The sequence below is a fragment of the Pimephales promelas genome, chromosome 6, assembly GCF_988280905.1.
Source record: "Pimephales promelas chromosome 6, fPimPro1.hap1.1, whole genome shotgun sequence".
NCBI classification, from domain to species: Eukaryota; Metazoa; Chordata; class Actinopteri; order Cypriniformes; family Leuciscidae; genus Pimephales; species Pimephales promelas.
The window spans coordinates 4,155,969-4,176,144 of NC_142774.1; the positions used below are offsets into that span (position 1 = coordinate 4,155,969).

The window sequence follows — 20,176 nt, forward strand, 5'->3', positions numbered from 1 at the left end:
TCAAGCTAGAAAAACCAAACTCTAGTCAGGCCAATCACATAGTGTATAGACTTGGCAGTCGGGCTTAACATAATGATGACAGAGTTGCAACGGTTCCTTGCTACGTGTAACTTTCGAATCGGCTTTGGGCGTGATTATGTTAAACCCGACTCTCTGGAGGATTTAGAGTTAAGCTTTTCTTTGAGAAAAAAAACAAAGAACGAAAGAACAAAGAAATTCTTAAAGGAAGATGTGTTCATAGTTTTGCCGACCAGATGCGGCAAAAGTTGAATCTATTACTAGCTCCGCTGGTTGGAAAACGCTCTGGTTAGTTGTAGCGCTATCCTATTGCATGCAGAGGGACGAAAGATAACCATTTATCCCGCACCGCCAATGGTGAATTCCCATAAATATTTTACCTGGAAATGTAAGTAAATATCTCTAACATAACACACTTTTGATGTTAGTTTACCAAATGCCAAATGTGAATTAAAGACACAGAAGCTATATTTAAAAAATAAATCTACATTTATTTACATTTACGCATTTGGCAGTTCTTGTATTCCTTGGGAATCAATCCAATGACTGGCGTATCCAGCACCATCTCGCCTGTTTGCTCTACAGCACTACATCTGTCTTAACATCTGTATTTTTCAGTTTGAATTCTGTTTTTAAATAACATTTCAGTTCAGAATAAAGTGTCAGTGACGTCTGGCTTCATGTCGGGTGATCCAGACAGCCACTGTGAGACAGTAATGCGTAATGAGTGGAGCAGAGTGATGCTCGTCTCTTTGAAGGGAATTGGCCCTGTGTTGTGTCTGTTGTGGCTTGAGTTTGTCATTGACGGCTGATCCTGGAACTGAGGACACATGATCAGAGATGTTAATCCTGTAATGCTGAAGCCCAGAGCCTGATTTCTGTCTTTAGAAGTCCCGATGCTAGAGTTGTTTCCTCCATTTTCAAGGAACTCAACCCTTAACAGCTGCCTACAGATCAAGTTTAGGATCAGGGCTATAAATGTTACTTAATCAAGACATAAGTTCATGAAGTCTTGTACACCACTGAGAAGAAGAGGAGCTTTGATCCATCAGGGTGTTTTCAGAGGGCAGAGATGCTGTTTCCACCATTATCACTTCCATTCTCAGATTCTCTGTCATAATTTCTCTTTAACCTCATCCTGGGAAACACAAAACACAATTATGACAAATAAGAATTTATTTTCCGTGTTTAATGAAAAAAAAAAGATACTTAATGAATTATACTCTATGAGTTTGTTGTTACAGCAAAGGGCTTTACCTATCTTGGTTCTTGGTCTCTGTTAACAAAAGAAGAAACATATTTAGTCAAACATCTCAGAACAAATCAATGCAGATAAAAACATGGTTAGCTACATGGTTTTCAAAGTATTTGTATCAGATATTTAACAATATTTTGGCACTTACGAGTTAAAGTCAGCAACAATGTCAATACTGTGTCTCCTTTGAGGTTCAACTGGGTCAGTTCTGCATCTCCTTTCAGTTTCAGCTGTGCCCTTTTTCCTGAGGCAGCAAAAATATGTATTATAACTAATTTAACGAACATATTAATTTGCTTCACTTTGAAAAAAAAGCCCCTAAAACATAAGCAATGTTCAACATGAAACATTTTATCACTATAAAGACAACACATTGCGTCATTTTAGAAAAGCTGTACCTCTGGCAGTCCAGGTGAAACAGAACAGACAATTCAGATCAACCAAATAAAGAAAATCAATTCTGATTTCAAGTTTATTTTTCAATCAGGAATTATTTTCAAATCAGGTGACTCACACACACACAGTCACACCCACTACATATTTGATAGCCATTGATAGATAGATATATAGATAGATAGATATTGATAGATAGATAGATAGATAGATAGATAGATAGATAGATAGATAGATAGATAGATAGATAGATAGATAGATAGATAGATAGATAGATAGATATTGATAGATATTGATAGATAGATATTGATAGATAGATAGATATTGATAGATAGATAGATAGATAGATAGATAGATAGATATTGATAGATAGATAGATATTAATAGATAGATAGATAGCTATTGATAGATAGATAGATATTGATAGATTGATAGATAGATAGATAGATAGATAGATAGACAGATATTGATAGATTGATATTGATAGATTGATTGCTAGACAGATAGATAGATAGATAGATAGATAGATAGATAGATAGATAGATAGATAGAAATAAATGCAGTTACATGGCCAGTAATATCTTACTTGACAAGATAGAGAATCGTCGCCACTGAAGTCGCAATGACTAGAGCCAGCACAACACTGACAGCGATGAGAGCGTTTGTGGTGGTTTGACTGGATTCTCCAGAGCCTCCAGAACTGTCCTCCACTTTGATTTCCAAACCAGGTCCAAAAACCTTTTCCAGCTCAAACGTTAATTCTTTGTTCTCAGTGTTCAGTTTCCTGTGGAAGTGAAGATATTTAAGTTTCTGCCCATAACACTCTCATCTTTATTATAATTACATACGTAAGAAAATCTGGGCAGTCTGGTTGAGAAACAATCACTCCCTGAGAAGACAAAGGACCTTTCTGGAAATTAACATTTGAACTCTCTCTTGTGAATTAGCATCACCGTTTGAGAGGCAAGTCTCACCTAGGCATCATCCTATCAATAGGCCTATGGTTTAATGTGAACAATTATCATACAAAACTACACATGTTTGGTATCATTTGAAATGTCTCAGTTTAGAGACAAGTTTAGGGATAAGTTGTACGCAGAGGAGGGTGTGTCTTCCAGGCAAATGGCATTCTGCTCCCAAAAGGTGTAAACACTGAATGCAAATTCCCATTGTTAGCAAATGTCTCATAAAGAAATGCAATAAGAGGCTTGTCGCGATTCTGTAACTCAGATCAGCCCATAATGTTGAAGGACCTCAAAGACTTCAGCATTATGTATTTTTCTAAATGTCGGGTTTAGCCTACATCTTTACTCTTTATCTCTGAGCATTTTGATGTTATTGTATGGATTATCTTTGAACTGATTATGACATTGTCATGATACATTTACCTGACATAATAAAATTGTAAACATTTGATTTTATTCTGATTTGCTCTGGAATTGTTTTCCCAAGTAGATTTGTAACAGATTCGTTTGTTACCGCAAAATCTGCGACAGATTAGTGTTGACTAGTATTTTGCACTAATTCAAGTGTACTTGGTTTTTTATAGACAAGAAAAGAAGTGAATTTCTGTAACCAAAATGCTAGCCTGGATGCCAACTGAACTTAGCCCCGCCCCCAACATTTGAGGATGGGAAGGTCTGTTGGACTTTATCCGTTGTGAAGCAAGAATGCACGAACCAAAGCTGTTCAGACCAATCAAATTGTCAGGGCGGGCTTTATTCGATGATGGACAGATGATCAACCGTTACGTTATCATCCACGTCACTATAGAGCGCTTGGATTGAATCCGTTTACAACAAAGAATGGCTGCCGCTGGAGAATTTAGATGTTTAGATTCAGCCATCGTGTCGACAGCGCATTCATTTTAAAAGAGGAGCGGAGAACCGCGATCAAGGCATTTGTTGATCGGAAAGATGTTTTGCCGTCCTTCCTACGGGTTTCGGTCTATCCAGTTGTGTGCAGTGGCATTTTCTTTTCTGGTTCAGTTGAAACACACACCATAATCACAGCCCAATGGAGCAGTATCACTCACATTCACACTAGAATTGGAGTATGATGACGTCAGGCTAGCAAAATGCTGCTTGGCCAACCTAAATTTGGGTATGTCTTACTTCTGTTTTAATTTAATGTTACTTTGTGTACATGGGAAACCATGGCATGGCCAATCCAAAACTTTTATAAGAGAAGTAATGTTGGTCAACTTATATCTGTAGTAGTGTTCATACCTCTACCTGAAGTAAACGTTACTTTAAATTTAAGTGTCTACTACACCAAAGTATCTTTGATTGTGTATGCAACCGACTCGGGTATATATAGACAATACCTCTGTTCCCCTAACCCTAACCCTTTTCTTTGTTTGATAAATTAGTTTGATATATTACTCAAAAACATTAGGTTAACATTTCAGGATGTGGTGGCAGCAAGTAATAGCCTCTTTATCAGTCAAAGATAAAATGAAAATGAATGTATTCAGATCTCAGATCAGTTTTAAAACGAATCAAAATTATAATTGATTTACAGTCGGAGCACTGACCACAAGGCTATCAGCTATTGAATATTTCCACATCATCTTTTTACAGTTTAGTCTGAATAAACTAATATTAGTTCAACTTACTCTTTGACCTCCGTGGCTTGGATGACCGCACCACTGGAGTCCATGGCGATGAAACTGGTGTAAGTCTTGGCGGCAGATTCTCGAAGAATGGTGCGCATCTCAGTCCTATCCTCAGCTCTCACACTGAGGATTTTCACAGTCCAGCCTAAAACTTTCCCCATTGAACTGAGGAAAAAGCACACTATCAGATGGTCTATTGAACAATAAGAGCAGGTGAGAAGTACCAATTCAGTCCGATTTGTAAAACAGAAAAAAACTATTATTTTGTCTTATTTGAAATGGTCTTTACTGTATGACATTGTGTGGAAAAGAGCTGTATGAACATTTTCTTTTGTGTTTCAGTGAAAACATAGCAGAACACACAGATTACGAATGCCATGAGGTGAGTAAAATAATTCATTTTTAAATGATTTCTTAAACAACTCAAAACACATTAACACTTCACAAATGGAAGTGCTCTTATTCTGTTTTAATAACACATACATGTTTCAATAACAAACAGAGATTACTCACTCTTCCATCTCTGCTATATTCTTCTCCACTATGTAAACGGGCCGGTTTAGGGAAATGACTGCGATGCTGTCAAAACTTTGTTTTACTTCGATCTGCATGTGGCAAACACAAGAAGCCCATCTTTGTAAAGGTGTTCTCTTCTCAATCAATGCCATTGGTCATTTGAAAGAGTCTTTCTCTTTTTTCTCCCTCTGTTTCTGCTCACCTGTAGTGTTGTAGTCGTGAATAGCCCATGTTTATCAGTGGCTTTAACCTGAAAGGTGAACAGATTGTCTCTAAAACTGGAAACATCCAGTACGTAGACTTGACCAGTGCTTGCCTCCACATCCAGCAGAGTTGTGGACTCCATCAGGGAATACTTCAGTTCTGAGCTCTCGCCCACATCAGGGTCCCATGCCTGAGGGACACACCACATTTTAACTACAATACATTTATGAAATCAATTGTAAAAATTGGATTTAGTTTTTAATATTAATTACATTTTATGTTGTTTTGTATGTATGACTGTTAAATAAATAAAAAATACATTTTATAAAGTAAGCCGCTCATAAACATAACCTGTTAAACATGAAAGTATTTTCTACTTAAATATGAACGGTTCTTTAAAATTGAGTCAGGAATCTTAGAGTTCTATGTAAAACCTCACTGAACCATTTTTCTAAGAGAGGGGGGAAATGTTTCAAACATCAAATGTTAAATGTCAGAAGAAAAAGCAGTAACATTTATAGTAATGTCTGCCTTATGGCTCTTTCAGACTGCACGATTTTCAAAGTAGTCAGGTCGCTGCTCTTTTCACACTGCATGACTATCTTGGCCAGCATTCAGTCGCTGCTGTGTTCACACTGGCCGATGGATCGGCGACAGAAGGTTTCACACTGCATGACTTTAGAAAAATCGCCGACAGACTCTGTCTAGCACGCTGCACGCAAACTACATTTCACAACAAACACGCGTGAGATATGAAAAGGAAACAACGCGCGACACCACACGTGCAAGACCGGAGTTCTCACGTGAGACTTTTTTTTTCGACCCGGTTGTGGTACAGCTGGTGAAACAGACACGAGTGCTCCTGCCAAATTTCTACTAATTTTTCTTCCATTTATTGTGTCCAAATAGACCGAGAAGAAGCTTTTTTTGTTGAAACAATGCCATATCATGTTGATATGTGATCTATAACTCCTCCCCGAACTCCCTGCTGCTCTGTATCTTGCTCTCTCACTGGCTGCCGGTGATCGCCGATGTAGTTTTCAGTCAAAACACTTTTCACACAGCAGGATTTTGAATCGCCGACAGGTCCAGATATTTAGCATGCCAAATATCTCAAGGGCGTCGGCGACTCGTCGGTGATTCTCTCAGTTCGCGTCTTTGTTCATTCACACTGCGTGATTGTCACTCGCGTGAACGAGCGCCGATTTGCCTGTGATTTCGGGCATTTGTCGGCGATTTCTCAAAACCTGTCGGCGATCCAAAATCGTGGCTAAAATCATGCAGTCTGAACTCGGCATTAGCGAACACCACTAACTATAAAATAGATCTGACTACATCCACTGCATTTATATCTGATGAATAAGCCAAGCCACACTCACCTGGACCTTCACTATAGGATATTTGTATGGAGCGATAGTGAAAATTTCTGCTTTATACATTTCAGCGTCAAACACAGGAGCCTCATTCACATTCTCAACCTGAACGTTGACCTGAAGATTGTGAGAGAAAAAAAGACAAATATAAATGAGCCCTATGACAGCTTTCTCTTAATAAGATAAATTTTGATTTCGATGTGCTTGAAGAGAAGTACTTAGACCAGAAACTTACTTGATTCTAAGTGTGGGAATGCAAACACTTCAAACACATGTAGCTGCACAAGCTTGTGTCATTGCATTCTGATATATATGTGCATGTATTAATGTAAATTGTGCACTTGTTTCTGGGCTTAGTTTAAAATAAGAACAGTACCGTTGTCTCTGCAGTGTTTGCAGGAGTTCGGGAGTCTATGGCTTCTACTGTAAGGATGTACCACTCCTCTTCCTCCTTGTCCAGCGGTCTCAGAGCTTTTATGGTTCCCTCACCATCCACAGAGAAGACATCCTCATAGGTCTTCATGTTATAGCTGACCGAAACCAGTGGACTTCCTGTGAATGCCTTGACCGTCCCCACTGTTGAGGCCTCAGGTTCATTCTCCTTTATTGTGAACTTGTAGGAGGAGCTTTCAAAACTCACACTCTCAGTGACAGGAGCAATTTTGAAGTGGATCAAGACTTCGGCTACAGAGAGAAGAAAGATGTTAATCTTGACTTGTGTATAAGATAAGATTTGAATACCGAAGAGGGAATTAACGGCTGCCAATAAGAGTTTCCCACGTTATCTACATTGATTTAACGGCAGAATCTCTACAGGAATTACGCAAACTAAGCCCCAAACCTTCATCAGATTTTGGTGGTGTTCCATGATCTGTCGCTATAGCAGTGAGGGTTAGCAACGTGTCTTCGGTGACCTCGCTAAGGTCAGAGGTCAAAGTGATGTTTCCTTTTTCAGCATCCAATGCGACCATTGAGGAGCCTTCAGAGAAACTACAGAAACACAACATTCATGCATCAGTCTTAAAGGAGTTATGTAGGTAAGTGTGTTCATGGTTTAGCCTTCAGATTATAGATCTTCTCTTGGAAGTTTAGTCTTAAGATTACCTGTAGCTAATAAGTGCGTTGTTTCCAGCGTCTTTATCTGTGGCCGAGAGCGTCAGCAGCACCGCTCCAACCTTGCCATCTTTAACCAGAATGCTTTTGCTGTAGGTGTCAGAGCTGAAAACTGGAGCGTTGTCATTGACGTCTGTGATACTGACCCTCAATGTGGTGATGTTCTGCAGAAAATGAACCCCACAAATCCTTTGTAGTGCAGACCAAAAGTTCATATTTGCAATGTGTAGTATCTAACTTAAGGATTGTACTACTAGTATCATCTATCAAGAGCTTTGAATATCAATATAGAGTTGGATCTACAGATTAAAATAGATAAATAATTCTGCCTCTGGTTTGCTATATGTGTCATTTGTAACCTTTGTAGCAGGGGTTCTCAACTCTGGCCTTGACATCCACTTTCCTGTAGAGTTTAGCTTTAGTATCAGATATCCAGAGCTTTGAATTTGTACTTTTTTGTCATTTGTCACAATTTGTATCCTGGCAGATATTTACACTCTGACCTCCATATATTACATAAAGCTTAATGGACAGATTGGAGCTTGCATTTCGAGATATGCACTTGCAGTCCATGAAGAGACTCAAAACTGAACTGAAGTGCAGAGTCACATCATGGAAATCATGAAAAATTACATTAATTACAAATTACATTTCCCTGTGGCGTCCCATGATCCATAGCAACAATGAGCACATCATACACATCCTGTATCTCTCGATCCAGCTCCTCGATAGCTTCTAGAGTCCCATCCTGAAGGAATGAAATAAAGGAATAGATTTTTAGATCTGAACATCTGACAATACATTGTCATGTCTAAATATGTTTATGTCCTCACCTCTCTGAATCGGAATATTTCACTGTGTGAGGAAGTAGTGATGGTGACACGACCGTTGTCTCCAATGTCAGCGTCTGTGGCTGAGATTTTGCACACATCTCCAGGTGATGAGGGTGTGTATGCACCTTCCTGAATCTCAATGATCTTTGGGAGAGGAAGGAATTGTGGGTTGTTGTCGTTGACGTCCAGAACAGTAATGATGACCTGAGCTGTGGAGCTTAAACCATCGACAGGCTGGTCTACAGCTACAACCTGAGAAAGACAATGCAAGCATCCCATACAGAATGAATAGTCATCCTGAACATTTTGTAAGTAGCTGGATTTAAGAAATGAATGTGATTGCTTTGTACCTGTAGGATGTAACTGTCTAAAATTTCTCTATCCAAGGTAGCGTCGCTGCGGAGTGATATTACTCCTTGACTGTTGATAGCGAAGGTATCGCTAACCATGATAAAGTGACCTTTAGAGAATCCACCCTGATCGGAGAGAAAACTAGAAAAGGTTAGTACATCAAAAACTTGGAATGTTGACTTAATCTAACAGGTTGCGCATGTTGAAGCAGTGTTAAAGTTAATGAGATAATTGAATATTTGAGTGATTATTGAACATTATTGAAGACACCTTATGTTAACAAGCAGAATCACTGAAGGAGAAAACGGGAATTTTCACAATGGAAGTCACCATTACGGTGATCAGTGTTTGTTTAAGTTGGGCTCTTGACCCTTACATCACTAACTTTAGATTTTGTTTGAGTTATAACAGCCAGACGAACAAATAGAAAAGGTGATCTGGTGGTGTTGGTTGTGTTTTAACATAATCATTATATCACAATCATTTGACCCCAATCTCTGAACTCATATAGGCTAGAACCCTATTTTTGAGTTGATTTTACCTTATGTGTCATTGTAGAGAATACCATTTTTAACATTTTCAATGAAATCCAAATGAATCAAATCAATAATAAAAGAAATTTCTTAAAAAAATAGTTTATGTAGACATTAAGAACATCATACACAGACATCTCATCATCATTCAAAACTCATTCATGGCTCCCATCATGCTTTGCTGCATGAATAAATATTGAGCTTTTGTTCAGAGGTGATCTGTTTGTCACCATTGCTGAGATTCATACAGTAATTCTTGACGTCTTTCTCTGCATTGAAATGTTGTTTTTTTCAATTTGATCATTTGGATTTCATTGAAAAGGTTATACTCTACAATGGCAGTGCTGTTATAATCCATAAGGTAAACTTTTTTATTTGTTCACCTGGCTTTTATAACTCAGATACAGCAGCCAAACAAAATCTTAAGTTAATGATGTGAGGGTCAAGAGCCTAACTAAAACAAATACTGATCTCCATAATGGTGACTTAAAATTCAGTATTTGTCCTTCAGCGATTCTGCTTGGTAACGTCAGGTGTCAATAATGCTCAATCATCACTCAATTATTCACTTAATTTTCTCATTAACTTTAACACTGCTTCAGTGTTCATTTAACACTCAGCTCAGAGTTAAATTGGATCGCTTAAAATTAATTAATTCCATTGTTAAAGTTACAAATTAATTATGTTAAACAAATTATGTTTGTTTTACGTAACCCAGTTATGTGGAACCTGTTTACATAAAAAAGTTAAAGTCAACATATTTTTTTGAGTGTAGGTGTGTGCTGTCTGCCACTTTAAGACCGACTGCACTGACCAACATCCGGCTTTTCTCAACTATTCACTTACGACATACTGTAAACGAGAGAATCCGTGCCGGGAAGGGCAATTAGATGGGTACATTGACATCATTTTGTGTTTATGTGTCCGTTTAAGGCCAAGAAAGCGCAAAAAGGAATTAATTATGTGTTCTAGCACTATCTGAAATGCGCCTCTCTCTCTCTCTTTCTCTCTGTGTGCACTTCAACTGTGTGCGACTGTGAGTCCAGATTTTCGCCTCTTCTTCTGCGTTTAAAATTGTTTGAATGTGTAAATTGGCAAATCAAAACATCTAAATTATAATCTTTCACTCTATGATGGTTCAATTTGGCAGTTAGTCCGCAAATCACACGCGTGCCGAACCGTGGGACCTGGTCCGTACAGTTCTCATGAGTTTTACCGTTTTAGACACCATTTCAGAAACAACAGTACAGTACCATGTCTGGATCAGTGACTCTGATCTGAAGAACCAACTGAGACTGTGGTGAATTTTCCAGAATAGATACGGTGTACTCATCCTGGTCAAATTTTGGAGGTTTGTCATCCACATCCTCAATGGTGACGGACACCACGGCGTTAGCCGTCTTACTGGCATCATACTGCTGAGTTGCCTATTTATAAGGAAATTATGAATAGAAAATATTAACAAACACATTACTGAAACCTCTTTAGATTCATGGATGTCTTCAGAAACGTCTGATACCTGTATGTGAACCGTTATCTGGTCGATTTGCTCTCTGTCTATTGCCGTTTTCACAGAGATGACTCCACTGTTTTGATCGATGTCAAAGTTGCTCTGATATTCATTTGGAAGTACTGGAACAGAAATGTGAATATTATTATCAGAAACTTGAATCCGAAAAACCAACAGCCCTAAACCAATCCATAATCCTACCCTAACCTTAAGTATATGTAAATCAATGTTACTCAGTACTTGTGTAACCTAGAAGTCTTCTGTTAATAGCACCTGATTTTATGCTGTAAAGTACAGGCTCGTTGATGCCCTTGTCGCCATCTTGAGCTTTTATGGCCTCAGGAGTGATGTTTGAAAACGGTCCTACCTGTGCATGGACAGAAAAGACATGAAGGGTTCATTTGTTTGATCAGACATGCGTTTGAATATTGATCATGACGTCATTTACCTGTTTTTCCTCAATGGATGCCTTGTAGTAATTGTGATCAAAATAAGGGTTTAGATTGTCAAAATCTTCAACTGTTATTGTAACTGTTGTGGTGTCACTGAGATCTCCTATATCCTGCAAGGAAACATAGGGTTTTATTACTATCTATAGCTTCAAATTATAGTTCATCCAAAAACGTATATTTCATTGTATGAGAAAAAGCAGTTTGGACAATCATACTAAACATCTGCTTTTGTTTTCCACAGAAGAAAGTAAGTCCTACACTCTCAGAAAAAAAAGGGCAATGGAGTGGCACTCTTTCAACAACAGGTATTATATGTACCTTCAAGGTAGTAATATGCCGTGTACAGGTTTAGAACAACATGTGGGTGAGTAAATAACGACAAAATTTTTACTCAAAAATTATTCCTTAAGAACTATAGTTAGTAAAATGTAGGTTAGGATGTCAGAGAGTTTGTCTTTACTTTAGCTTGGACGGTGAAGATGTGCTGTTGAGCTTTGTCATAGTTCAGAGGTTGTGTCAAACGGATGTATCCGTCACTTCTCACTTCAAGTTCACCTGGTACTGGAGGCTGTCAAGGGTATGTCATTATTATTACACTCAAATTCAGATCACACACTTGATATCAATTCACACACATACTTAAACACCCTATATAAAGAGACTCGTACATTTTCACACTCTTTGTGAAGTATACGCTCATTCCATGTTGTTTGAGATGTTACCAAGATTTTTGTGATCTGAATTCTCTTGCTTTTTTGATTTTGGACTGGTATCTCTTTGGAGATTTTGTTCTTTGCCTCTACTGTGTTATATTGTTTGTTGATCGCCTGACCTCTGCCTGTTGGATTTTGGACTCTTTGGCTTGTGGTAGATTTAAAAAAGCTGCGCATCTGTCTTGTAGTCCATACTTAACAATATTGAAATGTCTTAATTTTTTGCTTTTCTCTTTTGTGAAAATTGGACCAAATATATTGATTAATTGTGCACTTACTCATTTTGTCCACACTGAAAAAAAAAGTTGAAATTTACGGTAAAAAAAAAACGGCAGCTGTGGTTGCCAGTATTTTATATGGTGGCAACCTTTATGTTTTATATGGGACTTAAATTTACGGGGGGAAAAAAAAACAATGTAAAAAAAACCTGTGAAATATACTGTAAAAAAATGTCAGCTTGGTTGCCAATATTTTACCGTAACAAAAATATGGTATGCCATAAAACCTTAAATATTTAAAGGTTTCCACCGTATTTCAACACAGCTCCCAGTTTTTTACCGTAATCTTTACTGCCGTAAAACCAAAAATATTACTACCACATTTTTTACGGTAAAGTACTGGCAACATAGCTACCAGTTTTTTTACCGTAATCTTTAGATCACTGCCGTAAAACCTAAAATATTACTACCATATTTTTTACAGTAAAGTACTGGCAACACAGCTGCCAGTTTTCTACCGTAATCTTTAGATCACTGCCGTAAAACATAAAATATTACTACCATATTTTTAATCGCTTTAATTTAAATTTTTAATTTTTAATTTAAATCGCTTGCAACCAGCTGCCAGTTTTTATGGTAAACTTTAGTTCTGTGCTGTAAAACATAAATATTTCTACCATATTTTTTACAGTAAAGTACTGGCAACACAGCTGCCAGTTTTCTACCGTAATCTTTAGATCACTGCCGTAAAACCTAAAATATTTTTACCACATTTTTTACAGTAAAGTACTGGCAACACAGCTGCCAGTTTTCTACCGTAATCTTTAGATCACTGCCGTAAAACATAAAATATTACTACCATATTTTTAATCGCTTTAATTTAAATTTTTAATTTTTAATTTAAATCGCTTGCAACCAGCTGCCAGTTTCTACCATAAACTTTAGTTCAATGCTGTAAAACATATATTTCTACCGTATTTTTTACAGTAAAGTACTGGCAACCACAGCTGCCAGTTGTTGTTTTTTTACCGTAAATTTTAGTTCATTGATGTAAAACATAAAAATTGCTACCGTATTTTTTACAATAAGGTACGTTAAATGCAACAGGAAGGTTCATTTTTACAGTGTACTTCCAAAATCCATACATTTAACAGTATTTTATTGTAAAAATTACATGAAATGTCCCGTGAGAGCTATTACAGTTTTCCACTGTATATAGGGGAATATGCTGTTAAGCAATTAACATGTCTTTCCGTTGCTTTTTTTTTGCAATAGCAATTAGCAAATTCCAGTCCAAGTTTTCAGAAAAATGTATTTCCAGGAACATGTCTACACGGTCAACAGTAATTCAGTTTTTGTGCATACTGTACATCAATTACATTAGACTCAGTTTAGACTCACCAGTATAGAATATGTAATTCTGTTGTTTTCTGGAGAAACATCAGCATCTTCCGCTATAACCCTGAGTACATCTGAACCCACAGCTGTCGCCTGAAGCAAAAGACACAGTTTACAAAGAGATGTGAGTCTCTGAGTGACCAAACACACTTCTGCTGTTTAAAGATGTGACATTACACAAACCTCTGACACTGTGGCGCTGTATGTTTTACTCTGGAAGATCGGAGGATTGTCATTGATATTCTGAACTTCTGACTTCTGGGTGTTTTTCAGCTGAAATGCACAAATGACTTTTATAATGAAAGTTTATTTGCTAAATTATTATTTTTATAATGATTTGTTTTATTGAATTATTGGATTAATAAGCTATTGTGTAATTAAACATACCTCTGTGTTTGAGTCGGTCACTGGTTTCACATAATAAACAGATAAAAGACCACATAAGACAAATTAAGCATTCAGTTAAAAAAATTTCTGAAATGTTTTAGTGTCGTGACATGGCTCATCTCCAATCCCAGAAAATATTCTCTTTATGTACATGTGTATTTGTCGACATTGCAGCAATTTAAAGAATGTAGAACGAGAGTGAGCTGAACAGTTTACACTTAAAAGGAAATAAACTTAATGTAAACAGATCAACACTAAATCCTGACGAGCATTTTACTTCATTAAAAAACCTTTGTTCTGTAAAAAATATTTTTGAGATGAAAATATTAAAAAAATTTTGATAAACAACAGCGTCATGTCAGCAAAGTTCTGCCTCCTATCCAAACATTTGAACTTCAACTGGTTATGAATGGATTCTGACTCACCAATATCACCCCTTACACTGTGTACATGAAGACAAGCTAAAATAAATAAAACCGAGAATAAATCCATCTTTTCCATAATTCACTGTCAGTGCCGCCTGTATTATGAAGACTGGCAGGGAAGAGAGTGAATATTCCTCGTGTAATTTCCCCATCTGAGCTGTTCCTTATTGTATGCCATAAACATGTTATTCTCCGGTATCAAAGTATCAAAGGTGCTTCATAAAGGCCAATAATACAGGAGTGATGTGGGAGTGATCTTCTGAAAAGAAGTTGATGTTACACGTTTATTTAAGGATATTTGAGATGTTTTAAACTCAGATTTTGTTACCGAACTTGTTTTGAGTTTGTACCACCACACCTTCTCATGCAATATAGACCAATACAACAGTAAAAGCTAACATCTCAAATATCCCAAAGTACAGTTTTAAATATATAAATTACTTTTTTCTTAGTATATACCTTATCAATATCAGGAGTATTTGCCCTTTTCAGGCTATGGACCCTTTATAAATATAATATTGAGCAAGGAATCATTGCATTTTAGACTTGTATTTTTAATGCATATTATTTTTTAAAATCTCTCCAAGACTAGCCTTTCACTCAAATATGACTTCTGTAAAGATGCATGAAAACGATGAATATTTGACACAAAAGTTTTGATCTATTATACTGTGCTTATCACCAACACAATCAAAATGACAAACACTGCTTCAAAATGATTAACCTATACATTTATAACATCAAAACAAATCAAAGGTTACTGGACGATAAACAGGGATTATATCTTACCTTGATGGTTTTATAGAACAATTTGTAAGTGAAACATTTACGTTACACCAATACAGTTTACTTTAGCAATCCACACAAATAGACTTGTGCTGGTTTCTTCTGCTTTCCCACGACTGTGGAGGCACACATGCAGCTTGCTGAGAAATTAGCAATTTTTTTGTTTATTGCATGTTTAACTGGCAGAAAACAAAATGTAGGCCTATGAAAAAAATACATATAGAAAAAAAATATTCCATTGTCAAGTCAAGTCACCTTCATTTATAAAGAGCTTTTAACAGCCTGGATTGTTTCAATTCAGCTTCACAGCCGTAATAGACAGTACCGTAATAGATTGTTTAGGCTTTACAACAGCATTAGGATAAAGTTGTTGTCCAGCTAAAGTTAGTTTTGATTGAATCACTTCCATTGCTAAGATCATTAGTTATTAACTTGGGGGCTGCTAACACGACACCGTTTACTCCATTGACTTGACTTGGACAAAAACTACGGTAAAAAAACCTGTTGGAAAGTGTCTTTTGCAGCGATTTTTGTGTGTGTGTGAGACCTCCCCAGACCTCGGTGAGTTTCACTTTTCTCGGGACAGCAGCATGTGTCCAAATTTCGACCTTAACCATTCTATTTAATCAGAAACGTCCTTGAACGGGGCTTTAAGTGTAAAATATCCGCACAAGACAGTGCCTGGTGTCTCGAGAACGCACTCGCACTGGATATTAGATGCATTTCTGGGTAGGATCAAGTTTCTCTCTGTGAAAAAGAATGTTGTAATACTCATGTTTGTGTGTTTTTAAAGTGTGTGTGTGTGTGTTTGGGTAGCGTGTGCATGTATAGACACATGCACAGATCCAATGGCTCAATGTTTGCAAGCACACATGTAAAACTAAGCCTTAAGACAACTTGTCCCACTTGTGGACAATAAAGGAACTAAAATAAAACTTAAAACATACACTAATGTCAAACATATACTAATGTACAACTCTCTTAAGTCTCTAATGCTCAACAAGACTGAATTTGTTTCAGTAAAAACAATATATATAATTATTATATATATTATATATATTATTATATTATATTTATATTTATATTATATATTATATTATATTATTATATTTATATTATATATATTATATTATATATTATAATATATATAATTATAATTATTTCAAAATACAGTGTAAAAACAATAATATTATGAAATAATATTAAAACATTTTTAAAAAACTGTTTTCAACACCGATAACAATCATAAATGTTTCATCATATTAGAAAACCGTTGTGCTGCTTGATATTTTGTTTTTCAGGATTATTATATATTATTAGAAAGAAAAAAGCAGCATTTATTTGAAGCGGACATGTTTGCTCTCTCTTCTGGTAAATTTAATCCACCTTTTTTAGGCCAAACTTTTGAACAGTAAACACTGGTTTATATGTTGGTTTTACTTAACAATGAATAGGTTAGGTTAGGAGAGAGAGTCCTGCAGAAAGGGCTGTGACCTGTTACACTGGTTTACACAAAATATTAATCTGCACAACTGTTTACAACATTGATAATACTCTCTATATTCTGCTTGTTAACAGCAGGTGTTCATCACTAATGCTCAACAATCACTACAGATTATTTTAATTATCTCACTGCAACACTGTCAAACATAATTTTTACTATTTGTAATATGTTTTTTCCTGTGGGGTTGAAAGGGTTAACTTAACAGTGTAAGATAAAAAGACACACCCACAAAATGTATTTTAACAGCAATCAACTGTAAGTGTAGAGCCTCTGCTTCAGTCCAGGAGACATTGGTAATATGCTGCAGCATGTTGCTTTATTTAAAAGGAAGTGACTGTGTAGTTGCTGGTCCAGTAGAAATCTCTTTATTTGGTTTCATATGAAATCAGTTCACAGTAATACGTTGGTCACGTTATTAATGCATTATAAATTTGGTCGTCAATAAATTTAAATGACAGTTGGTCAATTTAAGGCAGTCGGTTTCTGCAAGTGAAATTAGTTAACTTGAGTTTTGGTGCATTTTTACTGTACAAATAACAGTACAATTGCCAGTATTTTACAGTAAAAAAAAACCTGGTAAGGTCTAACAGTGAAGATAAAGGTATACAAATAAAAAAAAGTTGCAACTTGCAAATGTATTTTTATTCAATTAATTTTCAGTGATAAATGAATTCATTTAATCTGTTCAGATTATTTTCTCCAACGTGACTATTTGTCAAGTACATTATAGGAGAATTTGAGTATATTTATACCCTAATGGAAACTAGCCATGGTTTTACCACAGCATTTGCAGTACAACAAAATGAACCATGGTTTCACAACAACCTATGGTTATAGTCATGATTACCATAATTTTACTCTAGTATTACAGCAATATTACTGGTTGAACCATGGTTTGTACACTGAAAAAAATAATATGCTTTATCTAGCCTAATCAATAAAATTGTGGCAACATATTACAAGCAATATTATTAATTAAATTGTACAAATTAGAATTAATTAGAATGTTAATTTGATTAACTATTACTCAATTCTAATTTGTTCAATTTAATAAATAAATCTGTTGCCACAATTTTATTGATTAGATAAAGCATATTCATTTTTACAGTGTAAAAAAACAAACATGGTTCGTACAGTTTTGCCATAGATAGTAGTGATTTTCACAAAACAAATAGTTTCAAAGCAGCTTTACAGAAAATTAATGTATTAATTAAATAAATGTTAAACGCAACCAACACCATCAGATCACCTTTTCTATTTGTTCATCTGGCTGTTATAACTCGCGTACAGCAGCCAAAGTGGGTCAAGAGTCCAACAAAACTAAACACTGATCCCCATAATGGTCACCATTTTACATTCATTTTCTCCTTCAATGATTCTGCTTGTTAATTTCAGATGTCTTCAATAATGCTCAATCATCACTCAATTATTCACTTAATTATCTCCTAAAATTTAACACTGCTTCAGTGTTACTTATAACATAACACAACACTCTGAGTGTGTTAATTTAACACCGGGGATTTTGCTGTAACCATTGATGAATAGGGTTGGGTATCGAGAATCGAGTATCGATTGGAATCGGGACTAACTTTTCGTTTTTCCCGGAATCGTTTAAAAGTCAAAATTTCGATTCCTAGTTTCGATATTCACTGTCCGCCAAGCGGAAGAAGAAACCGCTGAACAACACCAACGAAGAAGCGTCTACCGGCGGTCTACGTCGCGGTCCAAAGTGTGGCTTCACTTTTCTAAAAATAACGAAATCTTGGCAAAATGCAAAATTTGTGACAAAAGGAGTATTTTTACAGAAGGAGTATTTCCTTCAGAAAGGATTATTTCCTTCAGAAAGGCCGTTGGTTAGCAAGGTTAGCTTAACTTTTTTGACCCTGCCTCTTAAAAGAATCGGAATCGAGAATCGTTAGGAACCGGAATCGAAACAAGGAATCGGAATCGAAATCAGAATCGTTCAAATTCAAACGATACAAGACCATTTCACAAGATGTAAACAACACTGGTCCAGAAACACTTCCTGTTGCAGTTTGTAACTGTTTTCTTTATTTCACACGTAAAGAAAACATCTTAAAGATGTTTGTTTAACTTTTTGATTCAGTTTTAAATGTTCTGTTGGTTGTATTTTATCCCAGCTTTTATGTGGTGTTAAAAAACTGAAACAGGAAGTGCTTCTGGGCCAGTGTTGTTTACATCTTGTGAAATGGTCATGTTCAGTTTTGATGAGAGAAAAAAAAAAAAAACGAGACGCTTGGCAAAAGATCTACCACTAGACCAAACAAAAATTTGCGGAGCGATGCATTTCTTTACGGGTTAAACAGCGAAGGCTGCTCAGCACTTTTGAAAATGCACTTCCTAATGCGTCTCTTTCCCCACTACATTTCGAACCAAACTGACGCCCGTGTAGTTCTTGTGTTTCTCTATTTTCTGTTCTTGTTGTTCCTCTTTCCTTCCGTGTTCAGATGTATCCATTTATTTCATTATTTGACAGAATGTAATATGTCCTTTAGCCCAGATCATGAAAAAAAAAAAAAAGATCAATAGGCCTAAATTTGCTGAAAAGTCGATTTTGTGTTATTTTTCTTATTTATCATAATTGTCATGATGTTCATTATTTCACAAATCTTTCTTCAATTCTAAAATCATATACAATAGAAAATAGCCCATCTAACTGCTTGATTCCACTAACCCAGTCACTCACGTTATGAAATAAGATATTCTTGCTCATCAGGATTGGCATAATATCTAGAGGAGTTGAGCAATGGATTTTTTATGAAAAGGGTTTCTGGAGGTAGTTCAACCCTCATCAATTCCAAACATATTTTATGATTACCCAACTCCCACACCTTTATTTCTATTCAGCATTAATAATCATAAGCAACTGTTTCTTTAGTCACTATAACTGTCAGTCATGGGTGGGTACTGGAAGGCACACGAAGAGGAAGCATAAGTTCCAATCCAAAGTTTAATAAGATAATACTTGGAAAAGATGCCAACACACACTAAACACAACGTAGACCGAACAAGCAGTGCAGAAGAAAGGAACATCTTATTGTAACATCTTGATTATTGGAATGCTATATTGCCTAAGGGTTCTATTGTGAAGTTACAATTGACAAAATGCAGCAGTAATAATGAAATTAAAAGGCAGAGAGCACATGACACCAGTTTTAATGGCATTGCATTGGTTATTAGTTCATCAAATAATTGATTCTATCATTTATTGGTTTTTAAAACACTCCAATTTGGCACCTCCATACATTTCTCATCGTCTGTCAAGATACGTCCCAAATCGTAGTTTAGGATCCTTTAATGCTGGTCTTTTGTTTTGACATGTTATAGTAAATCATAAATAATCTGGTGGTACTTGAATGAAGTGAAAGAGGCTAGTCAAGTCAAGTCACCTTTATATGCACTATTTGTATAATATATATAATAGCTAAATAAGATAGCATGAAAATAACACAAGTTTGTTTCTAGAAGAAAATTGAGTCATGGTCCACCTGAAGTAAGGCAGATCAGTAATATTGTTGAATACACTCAAAAAAAAAAAAATGAACTAGGAAGGTTG

At 36.1% G+C, this 20,176-nt stretch overlaps 1 protein-coding gene across 2 annotated transcripts; it reads right to left on the bottom strand.

Annotated features, from left to right (window-relative positions):
- Window positions 1-500: 500 nt before the first annotated feature.
- LOC120488910 (cadherin EGF LAG seven-pass G-type receptor 2) lies at window positions 501-14,475 on the bottom strand. Of its 2 annotated transcripts, XM_039685515.2 has the most exons (23): window positions 14,310-14,475; window positions 13,885-13,904; window positions 13,681-13,770; window positions 13,501-13,590; window positions 11,629-11,736; window positions 11,165-11,278; window positions 10,990-11,083; window positions 10,726-10,838; window positions 10,460-10,633; window positions 8,673-8,798; window positions 8,323-8,574; window positions 8,139-8,237; window positions 7,481-7,653; window positions 7,218-7,366; window positions 6,753-7,060; window positions 6,383-6,493; window positions 5,002-5,193; window positions 4,797-4,888; window positions 4,284-4,448; window positions 2,253-2,450; window positions 1,422-1,517; window positions 1,276-1,294; window positions 501-1,156 (listed from the first exon to the last, which is right to left on the bottom strand). In XM_039685515.2, exons 1-22 carry the CDS (start codon window positions 14,383-14,385, stop codon window positions 1,276-1,278), a joined length of 2,859 nt encoding a protein of 952 aa, XP_039541449.2. In that variant the 5' UTR covers window positions 14,386-14,475; the 3' UTR covers window positions 501-1,156. The 2 variants fall into 2 exon arrangements, with proteins under 2 accessions (XP_039541449.2, XP_088988085.1); XM_089131959.1 differs by lacking the exons at window positions 501-1,156; window positions 1,276-1,294 and having other exon boundaries at window positions 1,418-1,517.
- Between the last annotated feature and the right edge of the window lie 5,701 nt (window positions 14,476-20,176).

Bases quoted from the DNA above. Each gene is read 5' to 3' on its own strand.
- LOC120488910 (XM_039685515.2), bottom strand. From the start codon at position 14,385: ATGGAAAAGATGGATTTATTCTCGGTTTTATTTATTTTAGCTTGTCTT. The intron at 8,575-8,672 runs GTACAAAGCAAT...TGTCTTTCTCAG, and splicing joins TAGACAGTTACATCCTACAG to GTTGTAGCTGTAGACCAGCC. The intron at 1,518-2,252 runs GTAAGATATTAC...TTGCTGCCTCAG, and splicing joins ACGATTCTCTATCTTGTCAA to GAAAAAGGGCACAGCTGAAA.